Raw genomic sequence first — 25,491 nt, 5'->3', positions numbered from 1 at the left:
GTTGCATGACCTTGAGACCTGTTTTGCATGCACAGGCTAAAAAGAAAAAGAAAGAAGATGCAGCAAATGCCAAAATATTGGAAGCCGAGAAACGTATAAAGGTTAGTTTAGAGAAAGTGCATCCTTCTTGAATCTTTTCTCTATATCTACCTTCATTCAGCAGGAGTTCCTTAAACATATATACTAAGTATAATATTTGATTGGTATTTCAAAAAACTTCATTAAAAAAGCATAAGATCATCTTTTTAAAGCAGTCATAAGAACCCAAATAGTTTTACATTTTCTAAATCTCCATTCTTTTCTCTGTATAGTCATTTTCTTACCTTCAGTAAATGCCTGTGCTCTATGTGCTCCTTAAATGTATCCTGTTACGCAAATGCAATGTATGAAACATGAGACTGTCAGAGCTTTTGCCTAATTATGTGCACACACGTACATGGAGCATCTACACATGTAGAGTTATCTATCAAATCCAAATTAATACATTTTACTGAGAAAGGGGATCTGGGTATTTATATACTATGTTAAACATGGAGAATAAGCTTACTTTTATTTGTACAGAAATATAAATCCATAGATACACACAAGACCTGTCTGCAGGTTACACTGTTTAATGGACAAAGTGCCATCTGCTGATATAAAGTGGAAATACACTTTTTTATTATACTTTAGTCCCGCTTTATAGAATATAATACTCATTTAAAAAGTAATTTTTTGGCAGGCCCAAATTTGCTTCAATGCCCCACACCTCAGCAGCATATACTTACCTTTCCTTTACTCCTCCTTCAATATGTTCAGCCATGGGGATTGTAGAACATATCTGGTACTTCCAGGTATGGAGCAACACGTAACTTGCTACCTTTTTTTTCCGTGTGACAACATTGGTGCTTTATGGTTGACCTAACAATGTCACATGGGGGTAGGGAGGGAGTCCTCGACATGTGTAAGCTCCGTTATCTCTGAATATTACTGCTCTGAATCTATGCAAGGCTTTCTTTCCTCACTCCAAATGGCTGAACAAAGCTGGAATTAACTTACATGTTTAAAATGTTGTATTGTCAAGATGTTAAAGTTATATGTTTGTGGTTCTGTTTAGATTGTTTAAGGAAATGTCATTGAATTTGTTTCTTCTGTGTATACGGAGCTACAAGGAATGTTACTGTTTTTTTCTTTTTAAGGAGAAGGAAATGAGGCGTCAACAAGCAGTTCTTCTGAAACACCAGGTCTGTAGTCATAGTATTACAATACTATAGATGTGTTTGTTTATTACTTTTATGGTTTGCCTTTTGTCCTTTCCCATTGTTAGCAGCTCTTTTGTAAGCTAAGTCAATGTGTAGCCATCTTTTCACCAGGAAGTACAGGAAATACCTCAAACCTTCCTTATAGACATTGGCGCAGCTTTAAAAACTGCAGCCGGCACTGCGATTGGACAACTGGCTATCACTTGCTGCATATGGACATACTTTCCAGTAGTAAAACAATAAAGTACCTTGTGATTATTACTGCACCAATATTTTCTGCTTACGAATTACCTGCCTTGCTTTGGTTGTGGGGCTTTTGGGGTAATTTGATTTTTTTTTTAAATGGTTATTGTGTAATCTGCATTTATTTCTGTTTCATAATGATGTGCCAACTCTTTCTGCCAGGAGTTGGAGAGGCATAGACTAGATATGGTATGGGTATGTTTATTTTTGTACGTCTTAACACCGCATCGTGATTTTTTTTTTATTTTCTTTCTTTTTATTTTTTGGTTGTGATCTGGTTGTCCTAGCAATGCATAAAGTGTAGCACTGGCTGCTGTCATTGTACATTCTTCCCCCCTGCATGGCTTAACAGTGCAGTGCATTGCATACATCTGCTAATTAACCTAGGAAAGACTAATGCGTTTCAGGCTGCATCACACCGCTAACTAAAAAAAAGGCTGCATTTCTATTCATTGGGAAGCTGGCAGGAATAGATTTGGGCCATTGTTCCCATTGGTCATTTGCATAGCAAGAAATGTAATTTTCCCATCTAAATTCCAGCAGAGAAGCATCTGCTACTCATTGTACCGAATATATTTATTTCAAGCCTACATACATTAAAAAAAACCCTGACCCTTTGTAAAACCGCAAGCAAGCTTTTGTAACTTTATGCAGTGCATCCAAAAAAACAAGTCAGTTGGATTATCCTTATAATTTTATTTTTCGTTCATGCATGTTAATCAGCCATGTATATATTTATATATTTATTCATTTATTTCACTTGGCCTGTAAGCAAATTCAAGGAACGCTACTTGTAGACTCCTCTGAACCTAGCCTCTGTAGACAGGCTTTAAGAGATAAATAACTTAATTTACCTACGCAAAGCTTAAGCAGCCATTTTGTGGAACAAAGTAAAGTTTATAAAAATTTACGAGGAGTTGTAAGTATACCAAAAAGTAAACTAAGATCTACCAGCATTTACTCAGATGGAGCTTTTATTCCATCATCCCAGACACATGCAACATATTAGGCCATGTAAGGACTTCTTCACCAAAGTAGGTAACAATTTACCTTCATTGAGTCCCCGAGGCTGGACAGGGCCAAAGGCTCTATTTATACAGCAGGGAATCTGACATTCCCTCACACATTCCTTGGTGGGAATCAATTACTGCTATTGAAACACATGGACCTGAAAGTGAGTGTTTAAGGGAATGTCTGATTCACTGTTTTATAAATAGAGCTTTGGCAAATTTCAAGTATTTCTAGCATGTGATACATTTTTATTAACTGCTACCCAGAAGGTTTATCTTTCACATGCCTATTTGGCCTACCTTCAGGTGAACACATTGGGCCTGATTTATTAAAGCTCTCAAAGGCTAGAGAGGATACACTTTCATCAGTAAAGCTGGGTGATCCAGCAAACCTGGAATGGATCTGGTCCAGGATTGAAAACACTTGCTAACAAATAGCAAAAGACTTTTAAGAAATCCATTCCAGGTTTGCTGGATTACCCAGATTCACCAATGAAAGCATATTCTCTTCATCCTTGAAAAAGCTTTAATAAATCAGGCTCATTGAGTGGGTCAGACAGTTCTAAAGTACCTGATATGTGTATAAAATAACATTATTTCACAGTTTACCACAGAATTACTACTGAACAGATAGATAGCCTGCATATGTCCAGAACTTTGGCTCCACACAAAATGGCTGCAGCTGAGTAGGAATACTATACCTAAACAGATGTAAAGCACCTTGCTCACATAAACCTTCATACTTGCTAGGCTTATTAAGAAGCATCACAGATTAAGTGACCATCAGTATACGTTGTGCAGTTTTCGACAGTCTTCATTATTCATTGCTTTACATTTGCTGCTTTTGATTGTGTACCCGCTTTCTAAACCTCGACTAAAACATGCACAAACTTGACATGCTTTGTATTTATAGCACTCACTGTGACTTGTCTCAGTGCTAAATCTGCAGCTCTCAGCTTCACGTCCACCAATTTTTTTTTTTTTTATGTTTCGCTTGAGCTTTGTCTCATCTTCTATCTGTTTTTGCAGGAGAGAGAAAGAAGGAGACAACACATAATGCTCTTGAAGGCTGTGGAAGCTCGTAAAAAGGCTGAGGTACATGCAGTGTCAGCATTACCGGGGAAGCTGATAAATGTCCTTTCTAGATAGAATTCCCTGACAGAATTTTTTTCATACCTTCATGAGTTTATTGTTCTGTCAGGCATCACATTTAATGTACGCCTGTCACCTACACTCCCAAGCTGGAGCCATTTTGTGCTCTGTACGGAAGTCATAGGCAGAGCAGCCTTAGGATATTTGGGAATTCATTGCAGTCATAGGCTGCTTCCTAAATTATGGGTTCAGAGTATATCATTTTCAGTGATGTGTATACCATGTAGATGACTGGTAAAGAAAAGTGTATTTTCCATGGGTATACATTTTGAGTTATCTTTTAAGTTTGTTTTAAATTAAATTGTGGTTAATAACATTTTACATTTTTCACTGCTCTATAGTGCTAAAATGTCATTTTATACCACTTGTTCCATTGCCAGGGCCTATTGTAAACTAATGCGGCAGTGACAGCAGCAAAGGAAAATTTTCTTTTAAAGATGACTCTAGATATATTTTTGGAACTCCAGGTCAGGAAACCAGTAAGGATATCTGAATCTGACTTGATTTCAGCCTTTTGTAATGCCCTGTATAGCAGCATGCAGACATAGAAAGGGCAGTACCTGGGATCGGGCCCAACCAGGTATACTGCAAGCACAAATTCTAGCAGGGAACAACATAAGAAACCTGAGAGGTGACTTCATCAGTAGTTCAACTGCCTGGAGTTCTGCTTTAAGCCTTCTATTTTTGCTATGGGTTAAGCCTGCTTGCAATGACCCAACAACTTAGACACATTTTCTGTGGGAAAACAAGCACCTGCAGCTGTCTAAGACACCCTAAACTGATCACATTCACATGTATATCTAAAACAAATTGCAGATAAATGTTAAAGAATTGCCATCATCCCATGTTTAAGATTTCTGTAATGACAGTGTGTTTTCTATACAATTACCGATTTGTTGAAGTATGATTGAATTGTAAATCGATAATTAATGGTTTGTTATACTAAATAATGCAATTCTTGCTAGTGATAAGCCTAATTAAAGCATCTGTGTCTGTAGGTGGTGTTCTTAAGCTTTGTACACATCAGATGTATGCCTGAGATGAATGATCATGCTCATCTCGAGCAAAAATCTAACAACACAAAAAAACTGTGCATTTTTATAAAGGAGAGCACAACAGGGTACAGCTTACTCATCCTCCCCCCTCCCTTTTTCATGAGAATAGAATGGTGCTGTGTGTACAGTGCTCATTCATTCATAACTGGAAATTATAATTAAAAATCATTTCCAGCAACAATCATCTAACGTCTATCTGATGTCTGTACAGGCCTTTATAGTCACAGCACATCATGATCAAAAGTGTCTGATGGAATAATTGCTCTTGCCCAGAGCAAAGAACCAGATTCTTCTTTTCTTTTTTCCATACATTATGGAGACACTGTTACATTGTTGTATTATTTTTCCTCAAGGAAAGAGAACGTTTGAAACAAGAAAAGCAAGATGAGAAAAGGTTGAATAAAGAGCGTAAACTGGAACAGAGACGGCTGGAACTCGAGCTGGCCAAGGAGATGAAGAAGCCTACTGAAGATATGTGTCTGGCTGACCAAAAGGTATCTTTGCTTAGGAACTGTCACCTACAGATGAATTTATGTTTATTATTTGTGACAAAGCCATATAACTGTAGGATGTTCTTGGATAGTTTTGCCTTTTGCACTTTAACTATTGGCAGTTGTCTCCAGACCCCAACTCATTATAAAACTGTGTTCATGATCTGTAGATTGTGGGCTCTCTCTGACATGCAGAGAGTCCAGCAGAACCCTTATTGTAGAAGTGAATGGAGGTCTGCAGCCACTATCACCTGGCATGTTGGCCATGAAAGTGGGTTGTAAAGCAGAAATTCAGTAACATGTATTAAACAAACAAGCTGTAGTACATATAAAAATAAAACCACAATTATTCATGTTATTAGAAGGACATGTTGTTAATTTCTTTTTGTAAACTTTTATTTATAAACTTTTAGATTTATATTGTATATATTTAATGTACAACAATACCACATTTACTTTTCTTGTAGCCTTTGCCAGATTTACCTCGTATTCCAGGACTGATCCTTTCCGGTGCCACTTTCTCAAACTGCCTTATGGTGGTGCAATTCCTTCGGAACTTTGGGAAAGTTTTAGACTTTGATCTTCATTCTGATATCCCATCCCTGAGCGTCTTTCAAGAAGGTTTATTAAACATGGGGGATAGCATGGGAGAAGTGCAAGATTTGTTGGTGAGGCTGCTGTCTGCAGCTGTGTGTGATCCCGGAGTCCCACCAGGTTACAAGGTAAGACTTCAGTGTCTGGACATACTTACTGGGAACGTAATTGTTAAGGACGTTGCGTTTATCAATGACCACAAGTAACCTTAGGGCTGTGCTGATGGCTTTTGTTTGTGTCAAGTGGGTTTTGCATTGCCATATGAAAATTGGTTCAAGTGCAGATCAAATGCACCTGTTAGTTATAAACTTAAAAGTGTGTCATGCTAATGTCAAACTGATGCCATTCACAAAAGCCCAAAGCCTTTGGATAGAGGCCCCTACTTAGGAGGACTAAATGCAGGACAGCAAGTAATACAAAACCATCTATTTTCACTTTGAGTAAGTTCTGGTGTTGAAGATATTTTGATAAATATGACAGTTCGTTGCTGGTGATTAAGGCTATAAAGCAGAACTTAAGCCCCACTATTCACCTATCATTGTTCCATTGTAGGGCACTGCCATCTTTCTTTCTTCTTCTTCCTTCTTCTCCTTCAGCCATCCAGATTGGCTGTTCCGGAATGTTCAAACTCACGTAGAGGCACATAAAAGTTCATTTATCCCTGGTACATGCAAGTGAAGCCAGGATTGCTGTCCCGCCCTGGCAACCAAAGCTGATGCTGCACATGCACATGTTAACTTTTCACATGTTAACATCACATTTCACTGATGCATTCAGGCAGGTAAGTCGGGTTATTGTAGAAGGGACATCGGCTGAGCCATTCTGCAATAGCCACCTGCCTGATTTTTAAATTTGTAAAGTGGGACTTTAGTTCCCATTTGTCATTTGTAGGAGGGAACTTTTTTTGACATACCCAGACACCCTGCTTCAATATTGCCTAAATTGGTGGGGGGGTCGGTCATCTGGATGTACTGTAACTTTCCCATTTAAACAATCAATCTACATAAAATGGATGTTTTTGTTATGGGTGGCAGTTGGTTTACTAAATGACAGCCTTTTTGATGTCTTGGGAAGATTTTATGGTTCAACACTCTGTCAGATCCATTGATAAAACATAGGGAGTGGGTCCCTCCTATAGTTGGTTGATGGGTCAAGCTGGGAACTCTGGTGCAAAGATCTTTTTATCCGATGCTCCATAAAATATAATAAACCATTGAGTTATTCATTCCAGCAACGTATTGAAAATCTGAGAATGTGTCATAATTTAGATGTACTAATTCTTTTAGTAATTCAAGCAGGTAAATACAATAAAAATCATTTCTCTTTAAGGGGACTGGTAAATCAATTACAATATTATTATAATGTCCCATTTAAACACAATGTCAAGTATATTATTGGCTTTAGGATATTGTATGTGTTTTATTTATTATAATCATGATTACATTTTTATAGAGCTTTTCTCCCGTGAGACTCTGAGCTCTTTACATTTACAGCAATCACAAGCGTAATTTGTCAGTATGATGAAATGATATTAATTGCAGACTAGTTCACAAGATACGATTTATGTGCTGCCTAGATACATTCTGATATCTCATTATTTTCTCTTTAAGGCTAAAACAGCTCTTGGAGAACACTTAATGAATATTGGAATAAATCGTGACAACGTTTCTGAGATTCTTCAGATCTATATGGAAGCACATTGCGGCCAGACGGAGCTCACAGAAAGTCTTAAAACCAAATCTTTCCAAGCGCACACACCAGCTGAGAAGGCGTCCGTTTTTGCGTTTCTCGTCAATGAACTTGCCTGCAGCAAAAGTCTAGTTAGGTAAATAGAGGTCTTTAAAAGCATATATCTGAGATTGTGGTTCTGCCATAATAACATCTCTTTTCTTTCTACAGAATCAATGACATTTTTTAGTAAATATAAAGTATCTGTGCCTTAAAATTATTATTTTTAATAAAGGTCACATGGCCTGCTGTATTCTCCTCTACCTTTATTAAGTTGGTGGGAGAGAGAAGAATAATGATCCTGTTATGTCATAGTAATGTCTTTCTATTTGAAAATGGATTGTTTGATTGGCAATATTTATGGTATGCCTAGTTCATGGTGCATAAGTCTGGTGGTCATTGGAAAGAATACCTCTTACATTGTTGGCCAGTGAAAGAATGCATCCTTACAGATAGCAAAAAAGGATTATTGATCTCGGTGGTAACAGATCTCAAAGGCACAAATGGCTCAAGAAACTCTTAGCATCTTCTAGAGGACGTGTCTGCCATGAAGACAAGCTGCACTATTTACATCTATAGCTTCAAGGGAAGGTAGAAAAGGATTAAAAGATCAATGTTTCCCAAACTTCAACCTACAAACCTACATTCAACCTGAAACTTTGAAGGAGTTGAACTTGACGTATTTTTAAGCATCTACATTGTAGACAAAATCCTGTATTAAAGAAGGATGTGGACAACACTTTATTTTTTGAATAAATTAGGAAAACAACTTTGTACTCATGTCCTCCAAGGCTTCCACTGTGTAAGCTGTAACCTCCTGATGTTTAGATAGCTTAGAATCACCAAGTGCAGCAGGAAATCTGGAGGTCGACACTTGACTATGCTGGCAAATATTTAAACTTCCAGCTCAGCAACACAGTGGCTTTAAAATAAATTTGTTATCAAAGTCTTAAAATACTGTTACAGTCAGCACATGAGATGCCTTCTTTCTAAATCCATTCTATATCTAGTCCCAAGTAATAGAATAGAAATTAACAATCAAAACAGGACTTTTCAGGCATAAGTGAATATAAATCAATAACAATACAAATCACTTATTACTGAAAATTCTATTTTGTTTGTTTTTTTTCTGTTCTATTGTAAAGATTTTGGGATGTGACATTGTTTTAAAGAGTCTAAATTAGAGTAGGTCACTGAAAAACCTTACTTTACCTTCTAGTCCCAGGTAATGTTATGTAAAACTTAAAGATATGTAAACCAAGAACAAAATGTGATCAATTACGGTATATCACATATATATTTGTAGTCCAAGTCAGGGGAGCAGCCTAGGATGACAACACTACTAAGCCTAGCCACCCTAGGACTGTAAGTGTGTTAATGGCACAAATACCAAGTGAAAATAAAAGAAAACCAGAAAAGTAATGCAGCTACAACTTGTGCAACAGTGAACTGCAATATGTTACAAATGTATTTTTCTGGTTTCGATACACTATAAATATTCTGAATATTGACGTTTTGCTCTGGCTTTGAATAAAAAAAAAATATAATTGTTTGTAGTCCGGTGTTCTAATTACATATTTTTTTCTATATTTTAAAAGTATTTTAAAAAATTTCATGAAGTAACACTGTTTTCATTTTTAGTGAAATAGATAAAAGTTTAGAACACATGTCCAACCTAAGAAGAGATAAGTGGATGGTTGAAGGCAAGCTTCGCAAGTAAGATTTTTTGTATTTTCATTAATTATTAATTTTAAACCCATTTTTTTTACTCTTATATGACAAAATGCTTGATGCTTATCTCTAGAGGTGAGGTTCTTACTGTACCCTTTAATTCATAGGCCTTAGCTTGTCCACTGAAAGGCAAAACACTCTTATAAAGAACCATTTACTTTGCTGCAATTTAAGAGATCTATGTACACAGATGATTCTCGCTCAATATGAATGGTTGTTTGTCTTGGGTAAAAATCTGACATGTGTACAGTGGTCACCTGATGTCATTCATGGATCCATCACAATGAATGTGGAACAACCCGCTACACAAGTCAAGGGAGGAGAGCACAGTGGGGTGCCGCTCATGTGCCCTTCTGCATAGAACAGAACGACACTGTGTGTACAGCACTGGTTCATTCATCTGTCACTCTTTGTTGCTGAAAAATATAGAAGAACGTAAAGATAAAAGATAAAAAGAATGTTTCCAGCTATAAAAATTACAGGTTTACGCAGCCTGATTCCTTACCCATGTCTCTGTAATGGAGATCTAGCACATAATACCTATTGTTTTTTTTTTGTTTTTTGTTTTGGGGGGGGGGGGGGGGTCCTTCAGGCCCGTCAGAAGGTAGCACTGCTGCATGAAGAAGGTAGTGGCTGATGCATGGAGCAGTAATTAACCCACCCCTACCAACTGCTTATAGATAGTTTATGGTATTCCACAGTGCAAATTCATTTTAGGATTCTTTGCAAACTGCATCCTGTCAGATTGGGTTTACAATTTTATGGGTCATACTCCCAACTTATTGTACCCAGTTCTTCGTAGTTTTTTTTTTTTACTGAGAGAGGAAGTGTTGTGCAAGCATCCTGGTTGGGGGGTTAGACTATTAGAAGCCATTGTTGCAATAACTGAAATAGTCTGCTAAAAAGGTTGAGGATTGCTTTTTGCCAGTGCTGTTTAAATAATCAGACTTTTTCATGTCTTGCTTATGTCGTATAGGCTGAGAATGATACATGCTAAAAAGACAGGAAAGCGAGACTCTATTGCAGGAAATGAAGGTGGAGAAGAACAACACTCTTTAGGGACCCCAACACCAGGCAGAAAACGCAGACGGAAGGGTGCAGACAGTGATTATGATGATGATGACGATGATGATAGCGATGATCCAGCCGATGATGACGAAGATGACGATGAGGAAAAAAAGGGGAAAAAATCAGAAACGTGTGATGATGAGGTATATGGATGTGCATAAAATCAGTGCATGATACAGGACCTGTTTTAAACCTTTTTCAGAACTGAAACACAAGGTGCCTAGTCAGGCAAAGCTCAATAAACAGCCTTTTTGGCACAGTTCTGGACTCTTGTCAAAGATTGTCGCTAAATGTCCCAACATGCATTCAGCATGAATTAGAATACATCCATGTAACTTGGCAGTTTTGAAGCCCATAGTATCCTGTCTGAAGAACACAGAGTCAAATTGTTTTCTGATTCCTCTGGTAAACATTTATCAGTACTTGTTAACTATTTGCTGAACATTGGGCATAGGTAATTCTGAATATGTACAGTAACAGTGACAGAAGAATGTAAAGCAATAAAGGATTTTCTTGCACAAAACACGATGGCCAAAGCAGGAGGCCTCCATCTGGATACCAGAATTTTCTTTAATGTTTTCTTTGAATTATGTTGCCTATAGGATGATGGAGACCAGACTGCTACAGTGGAGGAATTGGAGAAACAGATTGATAAATTAGTAAAGGTAATTTGTGCTTTCTTTTGTATTATCTTACATGATGTATAGTGTATATATTATATGTAACATAAGCATGAGATTTGTTTTGCCCCTAACATGGCACTGGTATTTTTCAGCTGAAAGGGCAGGTGAAGCGGTATACTTTACCTGTCTCGCTTCCGTCTCCATGTAGCTGATGACCATCCATGTGACTTTAGCTGCCCTCTTCTTCATAACTGTTGTTTACAGTTGTACACTCCTGGCTGCTATAATCATAAATTACTGATTTTGCCTAATTTATAATAATGGTGGCTGGGAGTGCACAGTACTGTAAATAAAAACTATGAATGATTTAGTGAATAGCTGAGAATACGTGGGCGAGCAACAGTTGCAAGAAAAAGATCTGATGGCTGGGGCCAATACAGATAAACTAAACCAATGTCCACTCAGATTAAAGTTGAGTCAACTATTTTATCTGTTTATAGTAAAAACATATGTACATTCTACAGGACACCAAGAAATGTATTGAAATTTTAGATGCCATTACAATACAAGCAAGTAATTTGCATATTCTTTATACAGCAACAAAACCAGTACAGGAAGAAGTTGTTTGAATCCTCCCATTCCTTGCGGTCAATGATGTTTGGGCAGGACCGGTACCGGCGTAGGTACTGGGTTCTTCCACAGTGTGGTGGCATATTTGTAGAAGGAATGGAAAGCGGTGAAGGTGAGTCATGTAATTCAAGTATTGTTTTCAGTTCTTTTTCTGATGTCAGAAATATTTTACTATTTTATTCTTTTTTCAGGTTGCAGGTATTTGGCCAAAGCACTAATGAGGATAATTAAAGTGTATCTGTCACCCACTTATCATACAGGCAGCAATTTTGTTGGCTGAGCCAATAGATTTTTTGATGTAACTCAACAATTTACATTTGGCGTAGACACCTTTATTATTATTATTATTAATAATAAACAGGATTTATATAGCACCAACATATTACGCAGCGCTGTACATTAAATAGGGATTGCAAATGACAGACTAATACAGACAGTGATACCGGATTTTTGAGATGTTGCGTAGGTGAAAGTGACAGGACCTGGAAATGTTCTGAATATGGGGGGTAAATGAGAGGGCCGAGTCAAAGGTGACACCAAGACAGCATGCCTGAGGAGAGGGCCGAATAACAGTGTTGCCAAGCATATTTACTTGTATACTTCCGCTGCACCCCCAGCCCTTCTTTTTTCAGAGTATTTTTGATTACTAGGAGCTGGTTTCCTTGTACTCGGGTCCAAAAACCACTAACTCTCACTCCACTATGTTGCAAGGGTGCCTAAAACATCCTGATTGGATAGGAAATACCTGTTTTCAGGGCATATCAATAAAGTTAGTAAAATTAGTAACAAAGTAAAAATACTTTGACATAAAATTTAAGGCACATAAAGAGGGTTTTAGTTTTTAGCATTTTGTGGTGTCTGCTTTTAGGCATTAGTCTGGTAAGACTATATATGAGAGCAAGTCATACATTAGGATACCTAATCGATGGCATCAATGAAGGAGAGAAGCCCAAAGCAAAGAAACCTGTTTGAATTATAATTATCCTAGAATTATTTTATTTTGTGTTTAATTGCTATATTTAATGTCAATATGCAGGACCAGAGGAAATGGCAAAGGAAAGAGAAAGGCATCGACAAGCTGAAAATGTTGAAATAAAAGAGGAGAAGTTTGATAGCGTTGAGGAGAAGTCAGACTGTTTGAACTCTAGTCTTGGGGAGCAGAAATGTCCAAAGGATAAAGACAGCACCAACTTATTCTTACAGAAACCTGGATCATTTTCCAAACTGAGCAAACTGTTAGAAGTAGCGAAAATGCCCCCAGAAATGGACCTTGTGCCTCCAAAACCAAGTGTTTCACCAAATGGCTGTTCAGTGTCCTTCCAGAATAAAACCCGGAGCACTCCTGTCTCCATGCAGGCCAGCACATCCCAATGCAATCCTGAAAAGACAGACTTAAATCCATTTAGTCCTGTGATCAGCGGGTCTGGCAAATTTTATAGTTCTCCAGCAATTCCCAATGAACAGCTGCTAAAAACTCTTACAGACAGGAGCAGGCAGTGGTTCAGCCTTCTTCCACGGACACCCTGTGATGACACATCAATAACTCATACAGAATCCTCCACAACGGTAGCTTCAACCAGCCAATTGTGTCATCATTCTCAGTCTTCTTCTCCTGTGCCATCTCCGGTCTTGAACTCTCCCTCTACACAAAGCTCAATGGGACTCAGTCCCTTCTCGGGTTCACAACTTCCGGTGAGTATCCAGTAAGGAACACATTCATAAAGCTTATCACTGTGATATGCATTGTTTTACAGTTCAATATATATATTTTTTTGTTTATCACATATTCAGGGCCCATACATCCCACATGTAAAAGCGGAATGATCATCCAGCTGAACATTTGAAGTTGCTTGTCAGACTGAAATCTGACTATAAAATACATCAAAACATTTAAGGATTTAATTAATTTTATGGTCTCCCGCAATGCCAGTTTTATCAGAACATTATTTGCTCAGATTGGTTATACTTTATACAATTTGAATAGCAAAGTTATTGTTCAGTTTACTCAAAGGCCTAGAAAGAGGGAAAGACCATATACAGCCCTGAGAATCAGTATTCTTGATGTTACCATGTATTATCTCAACAGTAAACGTTTCTGGGTGAACGCTGAAGTAACTGTTATAGATACAGAGATATAAAATAGCTTCCGCATAACATCTAGGGATGTACAGGTTAATAATTTGCTAATAATAAAGGTTAATAATTTGCTAATAATATATTTCTATACTGTATCTAGATGAAGCCTGGTTTACCAGTGATGGGACTGCAATTTTGTGGGTGGCCATCACCCGTTGCTCCAACAAATCTTCCATTTTCTCCCCCCATGCCGGGGCTTGGACTGTCAGGATTATCTGAAGGAAATAGTCCCTCTTTCCTCACTCCAAATGCTCAAACAAGCAAAACTGAATCCCCCATGCCACAGAGTGACAAATCCCTCTGTACACCCTCACCTGCTGTGGAATTACCAAAACAAATGGATTTCCCCAATCCAAAACCAATACCAGAAGGTAAAATTTAATTCATTTGTTTTTGATGCCCAAACTAAAATAACTAAATATATGCATATTGTAGATGAATAGCAGTGATATAAAATATTCTATTGTTGTTTCTTACAAAAAAAAACATTAAAAGCTAATGTCGTAATACACAGCAAATTTTGAGAAAAGTCATAAAACTCTGTTATGTCTCAGTGGTGTTTTCTCCTCATATACAACAGCCGTCAGTCCAGCCACATTACCTAATAGAAAAATATTTAGCAGTTGTAATAGATCCAGTAACAGGACAGTTCATATTTGGTGGATCTCTTTGGTTTAAAATGCATTTAGTCTGGAACCCCCTGCTAAAATATAGCACCAGGTTTGGGTAATACATTGGTAATCTGCATTGCAATTTAATTTACAGTTTTGCTGGGAATCTCATCCAAATACCACTTTATTATTTATTTGCTGTGCTTTTTTTGTTCTGTTATGCAAATTAATTTCATGATTTAGATAATTGTAAACAAAGCAGCTTATTTATTTAGGCTGTAACAATCAATTAATGCAAATATATGATACTCTTAAGATTCGAAAAGAACTTGCCAGTCTATATTACAACTGGCAATACAACCCAAACAGGTTCCAATCCTAACCTATGCATTGGACAATAAAGCTGCCGCAGCATAATAGTAAGTGCGTGTTCTGCCCTTCAGTAATCATGTTTGCCCTGGTAGACTGGCGGCACTGTGTAAAGTAATACAGCCCTAACTAGCTGACAAGGCTGAGCGTCTCCAATCTAAATGTTGATGCTGTGCAAAAGATTGCAAAATGTTAACATTAAGACAGATTCAGGTACTTATGCTGGTTCTAAGTGATATAATTTAAAAGGATACATATTTTAATCAAACTGTATTAGTTTTTATCTGCTTAGATAGTAGTTTTAGATAAAAATGCTTTGAAGAAAATACAGCACATAAAAAAAAACGAAATAATCTCATGAATATTTTACATGTGGTCATGCTTTTACTGACAGAAATGCAGTTTGGCTGGTGGAGAATCACAGATCCGGAAGATCTCAAATCTTTATTGAAAGTGCTTAATCTCCGAGGAATAAGGGAAAAGTCTTTACAGAAGCAAATTCAGAAGCACTTAGACTACATCACACAAGCTTGCCTGAAAAACAAAGACCGTAAGTGTCCTGCTGACAAGTGAACTTCTAGTGAAGGCCATGAGCTCTACACTCTCATAATTTCCTTGTGCAGAATTGTTACAGATGTCCTTTGAATAAAGACTTAGAACATTTCAAACTTTCTGTGGGACTTGTTCTGTGTACATTGCAGATAAACCTAGTATTCCTTGCTTTTCTGTTGCGTGTAATAACTGTTTCTGCTCCTGTAGCTATCATAGACGTGAAAGGACGTGACAAATGTGAGCTGACACGAGACGTGGTGGAGAATTGGTGTGTGGAAGACCATGAGATGGAGATTGACATCGGCATTCTACAGCAGGTGGAAGATCTGGAGAGACGAGTGGCTTCTGCTAGTTTACAAGTAAAGGTAATAAGGAGTTTTATTTCAAAAGCCATGTTGCATAGTACAGGCAGTAGGCAGTGACATTATTCAGACCTAACTGAAAGAAAAAAGAAAAGCCCTGCTTCCTCTTTAAACGCGGTGTCTTTTAGTGACTCCAGCTTACTAAGCAAATACAAAAGAAAAAAATAGCCAAAAGATATTTAATTCTTTGTTAACCACTCTTAAATTCTAATTTTATCATTTGTAGCAGACAGAATAGTCAGGTGAGTGACTTAACTTTTTTGGACTTCACATCAGCATTGTAGCATCCAGCCCAAGGAGAATTACCCTATAATGAATCCTGATGCACTTGTTCTTTACCCTATTCTTATGGCTTTTTACCTGATGATTTTTCAGGCCACATACTTTTTAATGCTATGACTTCTGTATTTACATTGGGGATGGGGGAATAAGGTTTGCCTTTACCTGTGAAAAAATATAATTATTGTTCTATAAAGACAGCAGAAAAAATAGTTTGAAATTTTAATCCTTCCCCATTCTAATAATGGGGACATGAAAAAAAGCAATTGTAATACTTTTACCATTCCCTAACATCTTATCATTCCCTTTTCAGATTATTTTAAAACCCAAATATGTATTGTTGTCCTTTAAAAACATATGGAATAAATATTATTATGCTATTGTATTACTGTACATTATATTATGTAAGAAGGACATGTTTTTGTATTATTGTTGCCTATTTCTTGTTTTGTTTTTTTGTTCCTTAAAAAAAATATCCAATTAAAAAACATTGAAACCAAAACATATAGAATAAATACATGTTCTGATGCCTCCTTCGGTGTCTAAATTTATTACCTGTAATAGACTGAGATGTCAAATTAGATAAAACCAGATGTGTATTTTCTTTTCAAAGTCAAAAAAATATTTGTAAAGTCATGGTGATATGGTAAATGCATTTACTGTGAATGACATTCTAACACGTATTCTGCTGCTTAGGGCTGGATATGTCCAGAGCTTGACTCCGAGAGAGAAGACCTGGTTTATCATGAACATAAGTCAGTAATTAAAAGGCACATGGACAATGATGGCGAGCAGCATCCAGCAGACGGAGGAGGCAATGCATGTGCTCTAGAACGGAGGAGCGACAACCCTCTAGATATAGCAGTAACCAGGCTGACTGACTTGGAGAGGAACATTGAAAGAAGGTATCTGAAGAGCCCCTTAAGTACCACCATTCAGATCAAACTGGATAATGTGGGCACAGTTACTGTCCCTGCTCCTGCACCATCTATTAGTGGTGATGGTGACGGGTAGGTCATTGACATTAATATATATAACCAATCATTGTGCTTCTTTGCTCAGTGGAGCCTGTTATCCTTTGCCTGTTCTCTCTGTAGCTTTTTGTGTGTCTTTTTACAGGTCATGTTATCCTGCATGATGCTTCTGTACAATAATCTGTGTTCTGTATGTCAGCAGTCCTGCAAAGCAGTTATAGAAATCTAACTCAAAATTGACTGGCTAAACTGCAACATTCCTAGTCACTTTGGGTCTCATTTACAAAAGTGTCTAAAAGAGAATCAGTCATGAGTAAGCTAACGAAAGTGTTTAAATATTCAGTCCTAAATTGTAAAATTTGCCTAAGCTTAATTGTCCCCATTTTATGTTTACTTTATTGAGTATAACATAAAGTATAAAAAAAAGTCTGAGCAGACGGGTCACAAAAATCTATAGCCATGTTTACAAACTAGGGTTCCATGGATCCCATGGGTTCCTCCAGAAGTTGCTAGGGGTACCTTGAGCCATGAGCAACTTGGACCTCTCGGGTCAGTTACTTGATATTTTTGACTATCAATAAAGGTGGCCCTCTGGACAGCAATGTAAGACGCATTATTTCCACTGACCACCATGCCAATGTACTGTGAGATGTACATACAGTAATTATAACTGGGGTTCCCTAAGATGTGATTTCAAGTTATTTCAAGGATTCCCTTATGTTGAAAAGACAAAGGGAGGCTGCTATATAAGCATGTAAGCCAATAGAGGCTTTTAATTACATGCTGTTTTGCAGACGCAGAAGCTAGGAGATGGTGTGTGAGGATACAGGTGACAGGGCAGTAATTGTTTAAAATAAGGTGCCTTCTTACCCCTGAAGCTGGATAGGTAAAGCTGAATAAAGAAGGCAGATATTTATTTGTCATAACCTTCACAGTTATAAAACTTTAAAACTGAATATTCAGATTCTTGTATAAGCCCAAACATGACTTGTTCTCTCAGGAACCGTCTGTGATGCTTTACAGAAAAGAAGAATCAAATTCATGCTGGAAAATCAGTTGGACTGTTGGATATAATTGGCAGTCAGGGACACACAGACAGTTTTTACTTAAGTCACTTTGATAATCAGGCTCTTTGTGCTCCAGATTCAGTAATTTTGCTTTAACATTGTACACACTGGCTGTTTATCCCTGTATTGTCACTGCTTGGCTTTTTAATGTGATTTTGATTTATGCCTGATTCAAGTCAATCATTGAGCAGAGTATTCTTACACTGTTACATTACAGGGCGGAGGATGACATTGCCCCAGGTCTGAAGATTTGGAGGAAAGCACTGTCAGAAGCACGCAGTGCCGCACAAGTATCGCTCTGCATTCAGCAATTGCAGAAATCTATTGCATGGGAAAAATCCATCATGAAAGTTGTACGTTGTCCTACATTTTAAAGTAGATTTATTGTATTACAGGTCTGCGAATCTGTCTAAAGGTGGTCATACATGTGGTGATGAAACTAGGTGGGATCAATCACAAACAAGCAATTCATCATCTATTAAAAAAAAATCAAGCATTATCACGTAGATAAAAATAGATGCAAAGGATTGAACAAAACAAATTTTTTAGTTGATCAGTTCCCCAGCACATGCAAAGGTATCTGGTAGCCTTATGCTACGTACACACGTGCAATAATTATCGTTAGAAAACGAACGGTTAATGACTGTATTGGCATGGCCTCCCCTGATCACATCTGACTGCCCAAAAGTACAATTCTCCTTGTAAAACAATGGGCAGGTTGATCAGTTGTAGATCAATGAATATTCACAATTATTTTGAACAATCGTATAGTGCACAATTCTGTACATGCTGAAACAATACGATCGTTCAAAGATAATCCACCAATAATATACACACACTAGATACGATCGTTTGAATGATGCAGGAAGTGACATGTACAGGAGAAACTGTATCACAGAATAATCCACGATCGCTGAACGATTGTCCCCAATCAGATTCACCGGGACGTACGTTTTTTTCCAGCGACATTCCTCTTTCATCGGCGTCGTTGTGCACTTTTTTTTGTTAACAATTATCGGACAATCTGTTGTTGTTAATCGTTCATTTCCAATGATAATTATTGCACGTGTGTACGTAGCCTAAGACATGAACTAAACAGTGAATATTCATATTAGCCCCTATCTACTAAAACTTTTTATGTTATATCTGTCCTGCAGTCATCCCCACATCCACAATCTACAACTGATCAACCTGCCCATTGTTTTACAAGGAGAATTGTACTTTTGGGCAGCCAGATGTGATCAGAGGAGGTCATGCCAATACAGTTACTACAGTTTTACTGGCTTAGTGGCTTAGGGTCCTATTGTAATTCTTATAAATCCCAGTCAAAGTGATGGAACTCCAAAGCTGCTACATTGCCTAGGTTCTCCTTTAACCTGTCTCTGGAAAAAAGTGAAAATTTGATACAAGCTAAAGGTTACTATTTCAGGATAGAGATACATTTACTTTATCCTTTACATTAGGTAATGTAGGGTACACTTTAAACAAAATTATTATAAATCAGATTTGGAATTGGGTTGGGGGGATTACTACATGATAAGTGCATTCTCTCCCCATCTACTGTTGTTGATTTTCCTTTTTTATGTTTGCTGCAGTACTGCCAAATATGTCGCAAAGGAGATAATGAGGAGTTGCTGCTTTTATGTGATGGATGTGATAAAGGATGTCACACATATTGCCATAGGCCCAAAATAACTGCTATACCAGAGGGTGACTGGTTCTGTCCTGCCTGCATTGCTAAGGTAAGATATATTCCACTTTACAGGAACTAATGGACTCATTATCTGTGAATGACAACAAGCCATGCAAGGTTATTTAGGGCATTCAGCCCTTGGAGGCTCATTTCAGTTCTGGATGTGTCCAGTAGTTATAGGGCCCTGAGGTACCCAAACCACGTTTTAAGCACATTCATACGTCACCTTGTTAGTCTGGTAATACATCATTATACTGTATTTACCTGTAATGTTCATTAAATGCTTTACACTAACAAATTTTTGTGCATTTTCAAGAACTGCATAGTAGGTTTAGTAGATAACACGTGTTGTCTGCATTCCAGGCAAGTGGACAGACTTTAAAAATGAAGAAGGCAAATCTAAAAGGGAAAAAGAATTCTGAGCCGAAGAAAGGAAAGAAGACATCTGGGGAAGCAGAGGATGAAGATGTTGTGACAACTGGTGGTTCTGGGAAAAAAGGAAGCAAAGATACGAAAAAAAGAAAAATGGAGGAAAATAACTCTAGTCCCTCAAAACAAGATACTCCACCTGCATCTAAGAAGTCAAAACACCACACTAAGGATGATGCTAAGGAGCTGGCTCTCTGCAGGTGAGGCATTTTGTTTTAGTTAGCCTAGCCACCTAAAGAACTGATTCATACAACATACACCCAAAAAAGACCATCTAAATCCTGGTCATTCCTCCTATGAACTAAACTTGTTAACACTGTTTGGTGGCTTCTTTCATAAATACATTGTGCCAATATTGTTACAATGTATTATAACTTTACTTATCCTTTAATCTGCAGATAATGTCCTTTAACTAATTTTGGCTAATTATTTTTATTTTGTAGTTAGTATGGAAATATTAATGGGTACGACATTATTTTCTCATTACATAAATACTAAATACTTCCTGTTTACAGAGATGATGCTTTTGAGGTGTGCTTTAGAGCAACTTTAAGTTTGTCAATTAAAGCAAATGTTTACCATGTAATTATAAAAGTTTATTGGTCTTCTTTCTAGCTGATCTTTACCAACCATGAAATGGTTAGTTCTGCAGGAAACTTGTGTATTTGTGGGTCCAGCAACATGAAGAAGAATTATTATTAAGGGATGAGGACCTAACTGAATTCCCTACATTAAACCTAATCTGGGCAAATACTTCTACCTTATTGTATATTATATAGTATACCCAATATAACTGTATGCCCCAGCGTACACTCTTATAACTCTCAGCTTTTGACAAAACTTTGCCCACTATATAGTGATGGATGTGAAACAGGTAAAATGACTCACCTATATCCCTTATGCAGTAAAGCCTCACATGACCTTTTTTCTAGGTGATCTTTCATGTGTGAGAAAATACAATGTGTGAGAAAATACAATGAGAATGTGTGACTTTGTACAAATGTTATGCAGTCCAAGATACCACTGAAAATCAATATTTGTTTCTTGTACAGTGACTGGATTCTGTGGTAATTAAAGCTATTCTTTTGTTTTATCAGTGCAATTTTATCTGAGATGGAATCTCATGAGGATGCCTGGCCTTTTCTGCTTCCTGTTAACTTGAAACTTGTCCCTGGCTACAAAAAGGTCATCAAGAAGCCCATGGACTTTGCAACGATCCGGGAAAAGCTTAGCAGCGGGCAGTAAGTATGACTGATGTTACTCGTGATTTTAGTTTAAGGTTACATGCCACTAACAAAACGGTGGGATATGTCAAGCACAATTTATCCAAAGTAAGAACTGTTTGTGTGTGTCCCAATTTTTTGCAGTGTTAAAGTGTAGCCCTCTTTACATATAACGTTGCCATATATCTGAAATACTTGCCATCATTTAAACACCTAAAAGCAAATAAAAACTAATGATACCTTATGTGCAAAGTTATTTTTTTTAATAAAAACACATCTTGTACTTGTGACTTAAAGTCACATATGACAGCAGTATATACCTAATGGCCTCTTATCCTTCCCCACTCTATCCAATACTAATGTTAGCTGAACACTGTAAGGTGTAGATGTGCTTACCCAACCAATAACCCTTAAAATGCATTTTTTTATTTTGCAGATATCCAAACTTTGAGGCTTTTGCTCTGGATGTCAGACTTGTTTTTAACAACTGTGAAACTTTCAATGAAGATGACTCTGAGATAGGCAGGGCCGGACACAAAATGCGGACACATTTTGAAAAAAGATGGACGGAAGTTTTTAACATGAGCTGAAATCCTTTTACACTCCTCCACCCTCGTCGATGGGATTACCAGACCAGCAATGTGAACAATCTCTACAGAAAATAAAATCTGTATAGTCTCCTGCAGAGTGACACATTACAATTCACTCCAGTTATAACTATGGTTCTTAGTTCAATTATTTTGACTTTTTTTTTTATTTTGGCCTGTGCAACTTCAGCCTCATACTAACAATGGGCATATGCCCGAAAATCTTAAAAAAAGGTGTCCTAGTGCAATAGCTAAAAAAAAAAGAAAAAAATAAAATATTGAAAACGCACTGATTCTTCAACTAGCAGAGCTGTACCGGGGAAAAAGGTTACCCATTCTTTTTTCGATAAATATCTATTTTTTATTGATTTAATGTTATTTTGTTTATTTTTGTATTACTTTGTAGCTCATTGTTAGTGAATGTATTTAATTTTATGGATTATTTATGAATTTTAAACGGCAGAAAAAATCTTCGTTTTCTGTGAAAAGGAAGAATAAGGAATATTGCTTTAAATCTTGAAAATACAGTAAGAATGTTAAAGAAAAAAACACTAAAGAAAAAAAAACAAGCCAAGTAAAACTGTTTACACAGCTGTGCTAAAAAATGGCATCAACACTTTACTGTAAAGTAGTACATTTATATAAGTATACATTGCTGCATCATTCATGTAGTCAAATTGTATTTCAAGATGGTGAAGAATAACAGACCTGTATATACTGTTGACAATTGTTTATATTAAGTCTTGTTTAATATGTATGATGTGTACATATTGTTTGCAGGCATTGATTATAATGCCTGTTTTAGAAGGACTGTAGCATTTTATTTTAGCCAGGTAATAATAACCTATAACTTGTACAGAATCCTCTACCAACACTGTGGAGTCTCCCGAATATTGGTAGTGCCTGCCTTCAAAACAGGGTGTAGGGGATATTTGGTTTCTTTTTTTTTCCTTATTATTTTTATTTTATTTTTATATTATTTTATTATTGTTTTTATTTTCTAATTTTGTTACATGATTTACCGCCAAGTAGGCCTAAAAAAAAGAAAAAGAAAAAAAAAGTATACTCATTTGTATCCATGTGAGACAAAACGTATGACAGATTTCTTAACACACAGTATTTTTTCATAGATACATTTCCCTTCATCTGCCTTGCCACAAAACAGTAATAATAAATTTAAAAAATAAATAAAAAGAATAAAAAATAAAAGGCATTTGTAACCACTGTGTTTTATCTACTGTGTGGTATAGTGGCCCGTTGGAGGCAAAAAAAAAAAAAAGATCAGACATTTTTTGTACCAATTGTACTTGAAGTTGTTTTATTTAAAACGAAAATGTTGTGAAAAGGGTAGTTTTTTCACTAGTTTGTGTGGCACGGATACAATAAAAGACTGTTTTGCAATACATATATTCTATGTGTGTGTGTCAATTCATAACAGCATTCTTGATTGAAGAAATGCATACTATTACACCCTTTTTATTGTGCATTTCCAAAATAAAGCTTTATTAAAGTATTGAAAGAATTCTAAAGATAACAACTAAGTGATATAGAGTAATATAAATGTATATATCTTTCTTTTCTCTTTCCCATTTCATTCATGTATGGCCAGAGGCATTGCCAAAGGGACCAGACAATTCCTTGTACACAGAACCAACCAATGTCCAAAGCTTTTCAAATGGTGTAAGTGCCAGACCACTATTTATTTTTCGTTGACATGCAAAAGGAAAATTGAGTCAAAGCTAAAAAAAATTAAAATTACTTTTGTATGTATTTATGAAAAGACAACAGTGCCTTTATAGTAAAAAGAGAGACAGGCTCCATGTTAGGCTGCAAAACGTTTACTTTCAGTCTGTCTGACAATGATTTCAGAAGACTTTCTTAAAATATCCAAAGCATTGCCCAGAAGGCACTGAGTACTTACCTGCCCAGGAGATAGCAATATCACACTCAGCTATCTTCGTTTTAGTAGTTGACACATCTACAATGTACACTTTGGTTTTTTCAGCAAGCCCTTGCATCACTACAGGACACAGTATTGGTCCAGGGTCTGGAGGAAGAAACCTTTAAGTGCAGTGGAGGACAGAAATTCGGGATAATGACTGTGCAGGAAGACCCATATACAATGCTACCCATATGCGGTTATTTGTAAATGAAGCCTAACATGACTTTTCTTGCCCAATAGATAAAATCATTATGCCAGTTGGCAATGCATATCAAAATCCATCCTGTGTAGAAATGTGCAAATAAGGGAGTTTGTTTGCAATGCTGTTGTATAATTGTCTTTGTGGGTACCTAGTTACCTTTTTCCATAATCAATTTCATTCTCATGTATAATTTTTAGCATACCATAATGCATTTTAGGTGAACACAATGAAAAATAAAAAAAGCCCTAATAATCTGCAGTTATAGTGATAACTTTAATACATATTACAGACTCAAAGTGCAGAAGTACCTGTACATGGTGTCAGCAGTCTGTTCATATAGCATTGTTTGCATCTTTTCTTTGTTATTCCATGCTTATGTCATTATTTGTCATAGAGAATATTAGGAAAGTTTCCAGAGTCTCTTAAGATAGCTCTCTCTCTATGAGAAATATAAGCACATGTACACAGGAGAGAATCACAGCAAACAACATACTCAAAGTTGTAACTACAGGAAAACCACAGTTATAAGGTTAGGCTACTTCAATATCTGAGATCTATAATACATGGTATAGGAGTGAGGTGAATAAGGACTGGAATATTCTTTTAAATGGATACATATTTTGCCAAGGACAAATGTATTTTTTAAAGAATAATTTATTGGGTAATTGATACATTGGGCCTGATTTATTAAAGCTCTCCAAGGCTGGAGAGGATACACTTTTATCAGTGAAGCTGGGTGATCCAGCAAACCTGGAATGGATTTCTTCAAAGTAATTTGCTATTTGTTAGCCAGCCATTTTGTGTGGAGCCAAAGTTCCAGACTTTACATGCTATCTGTTCAGTAGTAATTCTGCCCAGGTCTGGACTGGCTACAATATTTGTGCATGTTATGGTAAACTGTGAAATATTGGTATTTTATACACATATCATGTACTTCAGAATCTCCTGACCCACTCAATGGGCCTGATTCTACAAGGCTGAAAAGAATATGCTTTCATTGGTGAACCTGGGTAATCCAGCAAACCTGGAATGGATTTCTTCAAAGTCATTTGCTATTTGCAAGCAAATGTTTTGAATCCTGGACCTGATCCATTTCTGGTTTCCTGGATCACCCAGATTTCCTGCTGAAAGTGTATCCTCTCCAGCCTTGGAGAGCTTTAATAAATCAGGGCCAATGTTGGGATTACACCTCAATATACTAGTATACCAAGTCTGTACAGAAATTTAAATATTGCATGCTGTAGTCCAAAGTGTTGCAGTGGTAAGCACTAGGTCTTTTTAAGGACACTTACTGCATTAAGCTGGGATCCCTAAACCCAAGACCTGCAAATCATACAGTTACACTGGTTTTGGAATTGCAGCATATCATCTCCATATGCATAAAACAAAATGTACTCCCAATGGTGTACAACCTGGTGAGAACTCATACAAGGTGTAACTTTGGTTTCACCATGTTGGCCCATGTCCCTCTCTAGTGTATAAGAAAAGGTGTCCTGTGA

At 36.9% G+C, this 25,491-nt stretch overlaps 1 protein-coding gene across 20 annotated transcripts in view; it reads left to right on the top strand.

Annotated features, from left to right (window-relative positions):
- Positions 1-23,255, top strand: part of BAZ2B (bromodomain adjacent to zinc finger domain 2B) — a 185,077-nt gene extending 161,822 nt beyond the window's left edge. For 6 of the 20 annotated variants that reach the window (XM_072418200.1, XM_072418199.1, XM_072418206.1 and 3 more), the window contains 21 exons: positions 36-101; positions 1,179-1,223; positions 1,647-1,679; positions 3,524-3,589; positions 5,055-5,195; positions 5,660-5,914; positions 7,397-7,611; positions 9,156-9,230; positions 10,222-10,456; positions 10,916-10,978; positions 11,534-11,678; positions 12,603-13,258; positions 13,803-14,073; positions 15,077-15,232; positions 15,442-15,599; positions 16,572-16,885; positions 18,134-18,269; positions 19,512-19,658; positions 19,973-20,238; positions 21,136-21,279; positions 21,698-23,255. In XM_072418200.1, coding sequence (XP_072274301.1) covers positions 36-101; positions 1,179-1,223; positions 1,647-1,679; positions 3,524-3,589; positions 5,055-5,195; positions 5,660-5,914; positions 7,397-7,611; positions 9,156-9,230; positions 10,222-10,456; positions 10,916-10,978; positions 11,534-11,678; positions 12,603-13,258; positions 13,803-14,073; positions 15,077-15,232; positions 15,442-15,599; positions 16,572-16,885; positions 18,134-18,269; positions 19,512-19,658; positions 19,973-20,238; positions 21,136-21,279; positions 21,698-21,851 — 3,741 coding nt within the window. In that variant the 3' untranslated portion in view covers positions 21,852-23,255. The remainder of the gene's footprint in view (positions 1-35; positions 102-1,178; positions 1,224-1,646; positions 1,680-3,523; positions 3,590-5,054; positions 5,196-5,659; positions 5,915-7,396; positions 7,612-9,155; positions 9,231-10,221; positions 10,457-10,915; positions 10,979-11,533; positions 11,679-12,602; positions 13,259-13,802; positions 14,074-15,076; positions 15,233-15,441; positions 15,600-16,571; positions 16,886-18,133; positions 18,270-19,511; positions 19,659-19,972; positions 20,239-21,135; positions 21,280-21,697) is intronic. The other 14 variants (XM_072418217.1, XM_072418201.1, XM_072418212.1 and 11 more) reach the window with 8 other exon arrangements.
- The last annotated feature ends 2,236 nt before the right edge of the window (positions 23,256-25,491 follow it).

This window comes from Pyxicephalus adspersus, chromosome 7, assembly GCF_032062135.1.
Source record: "Pyxicephalus adspersus chromosome 7, UCB_Pads_2.0, whole genome shotgun sequence".
NCBI classification, from domain to species: domain Eukaryota; kingdom Metazoa; phylum Chordata; class Amphibia; order Anura; family Pyxicephalidae; genus Pyxicephalus; species Pyxicephalus adspersus.
This window is presented reverse-complemented; position numbering and strand designations above follow the sequence as displayed.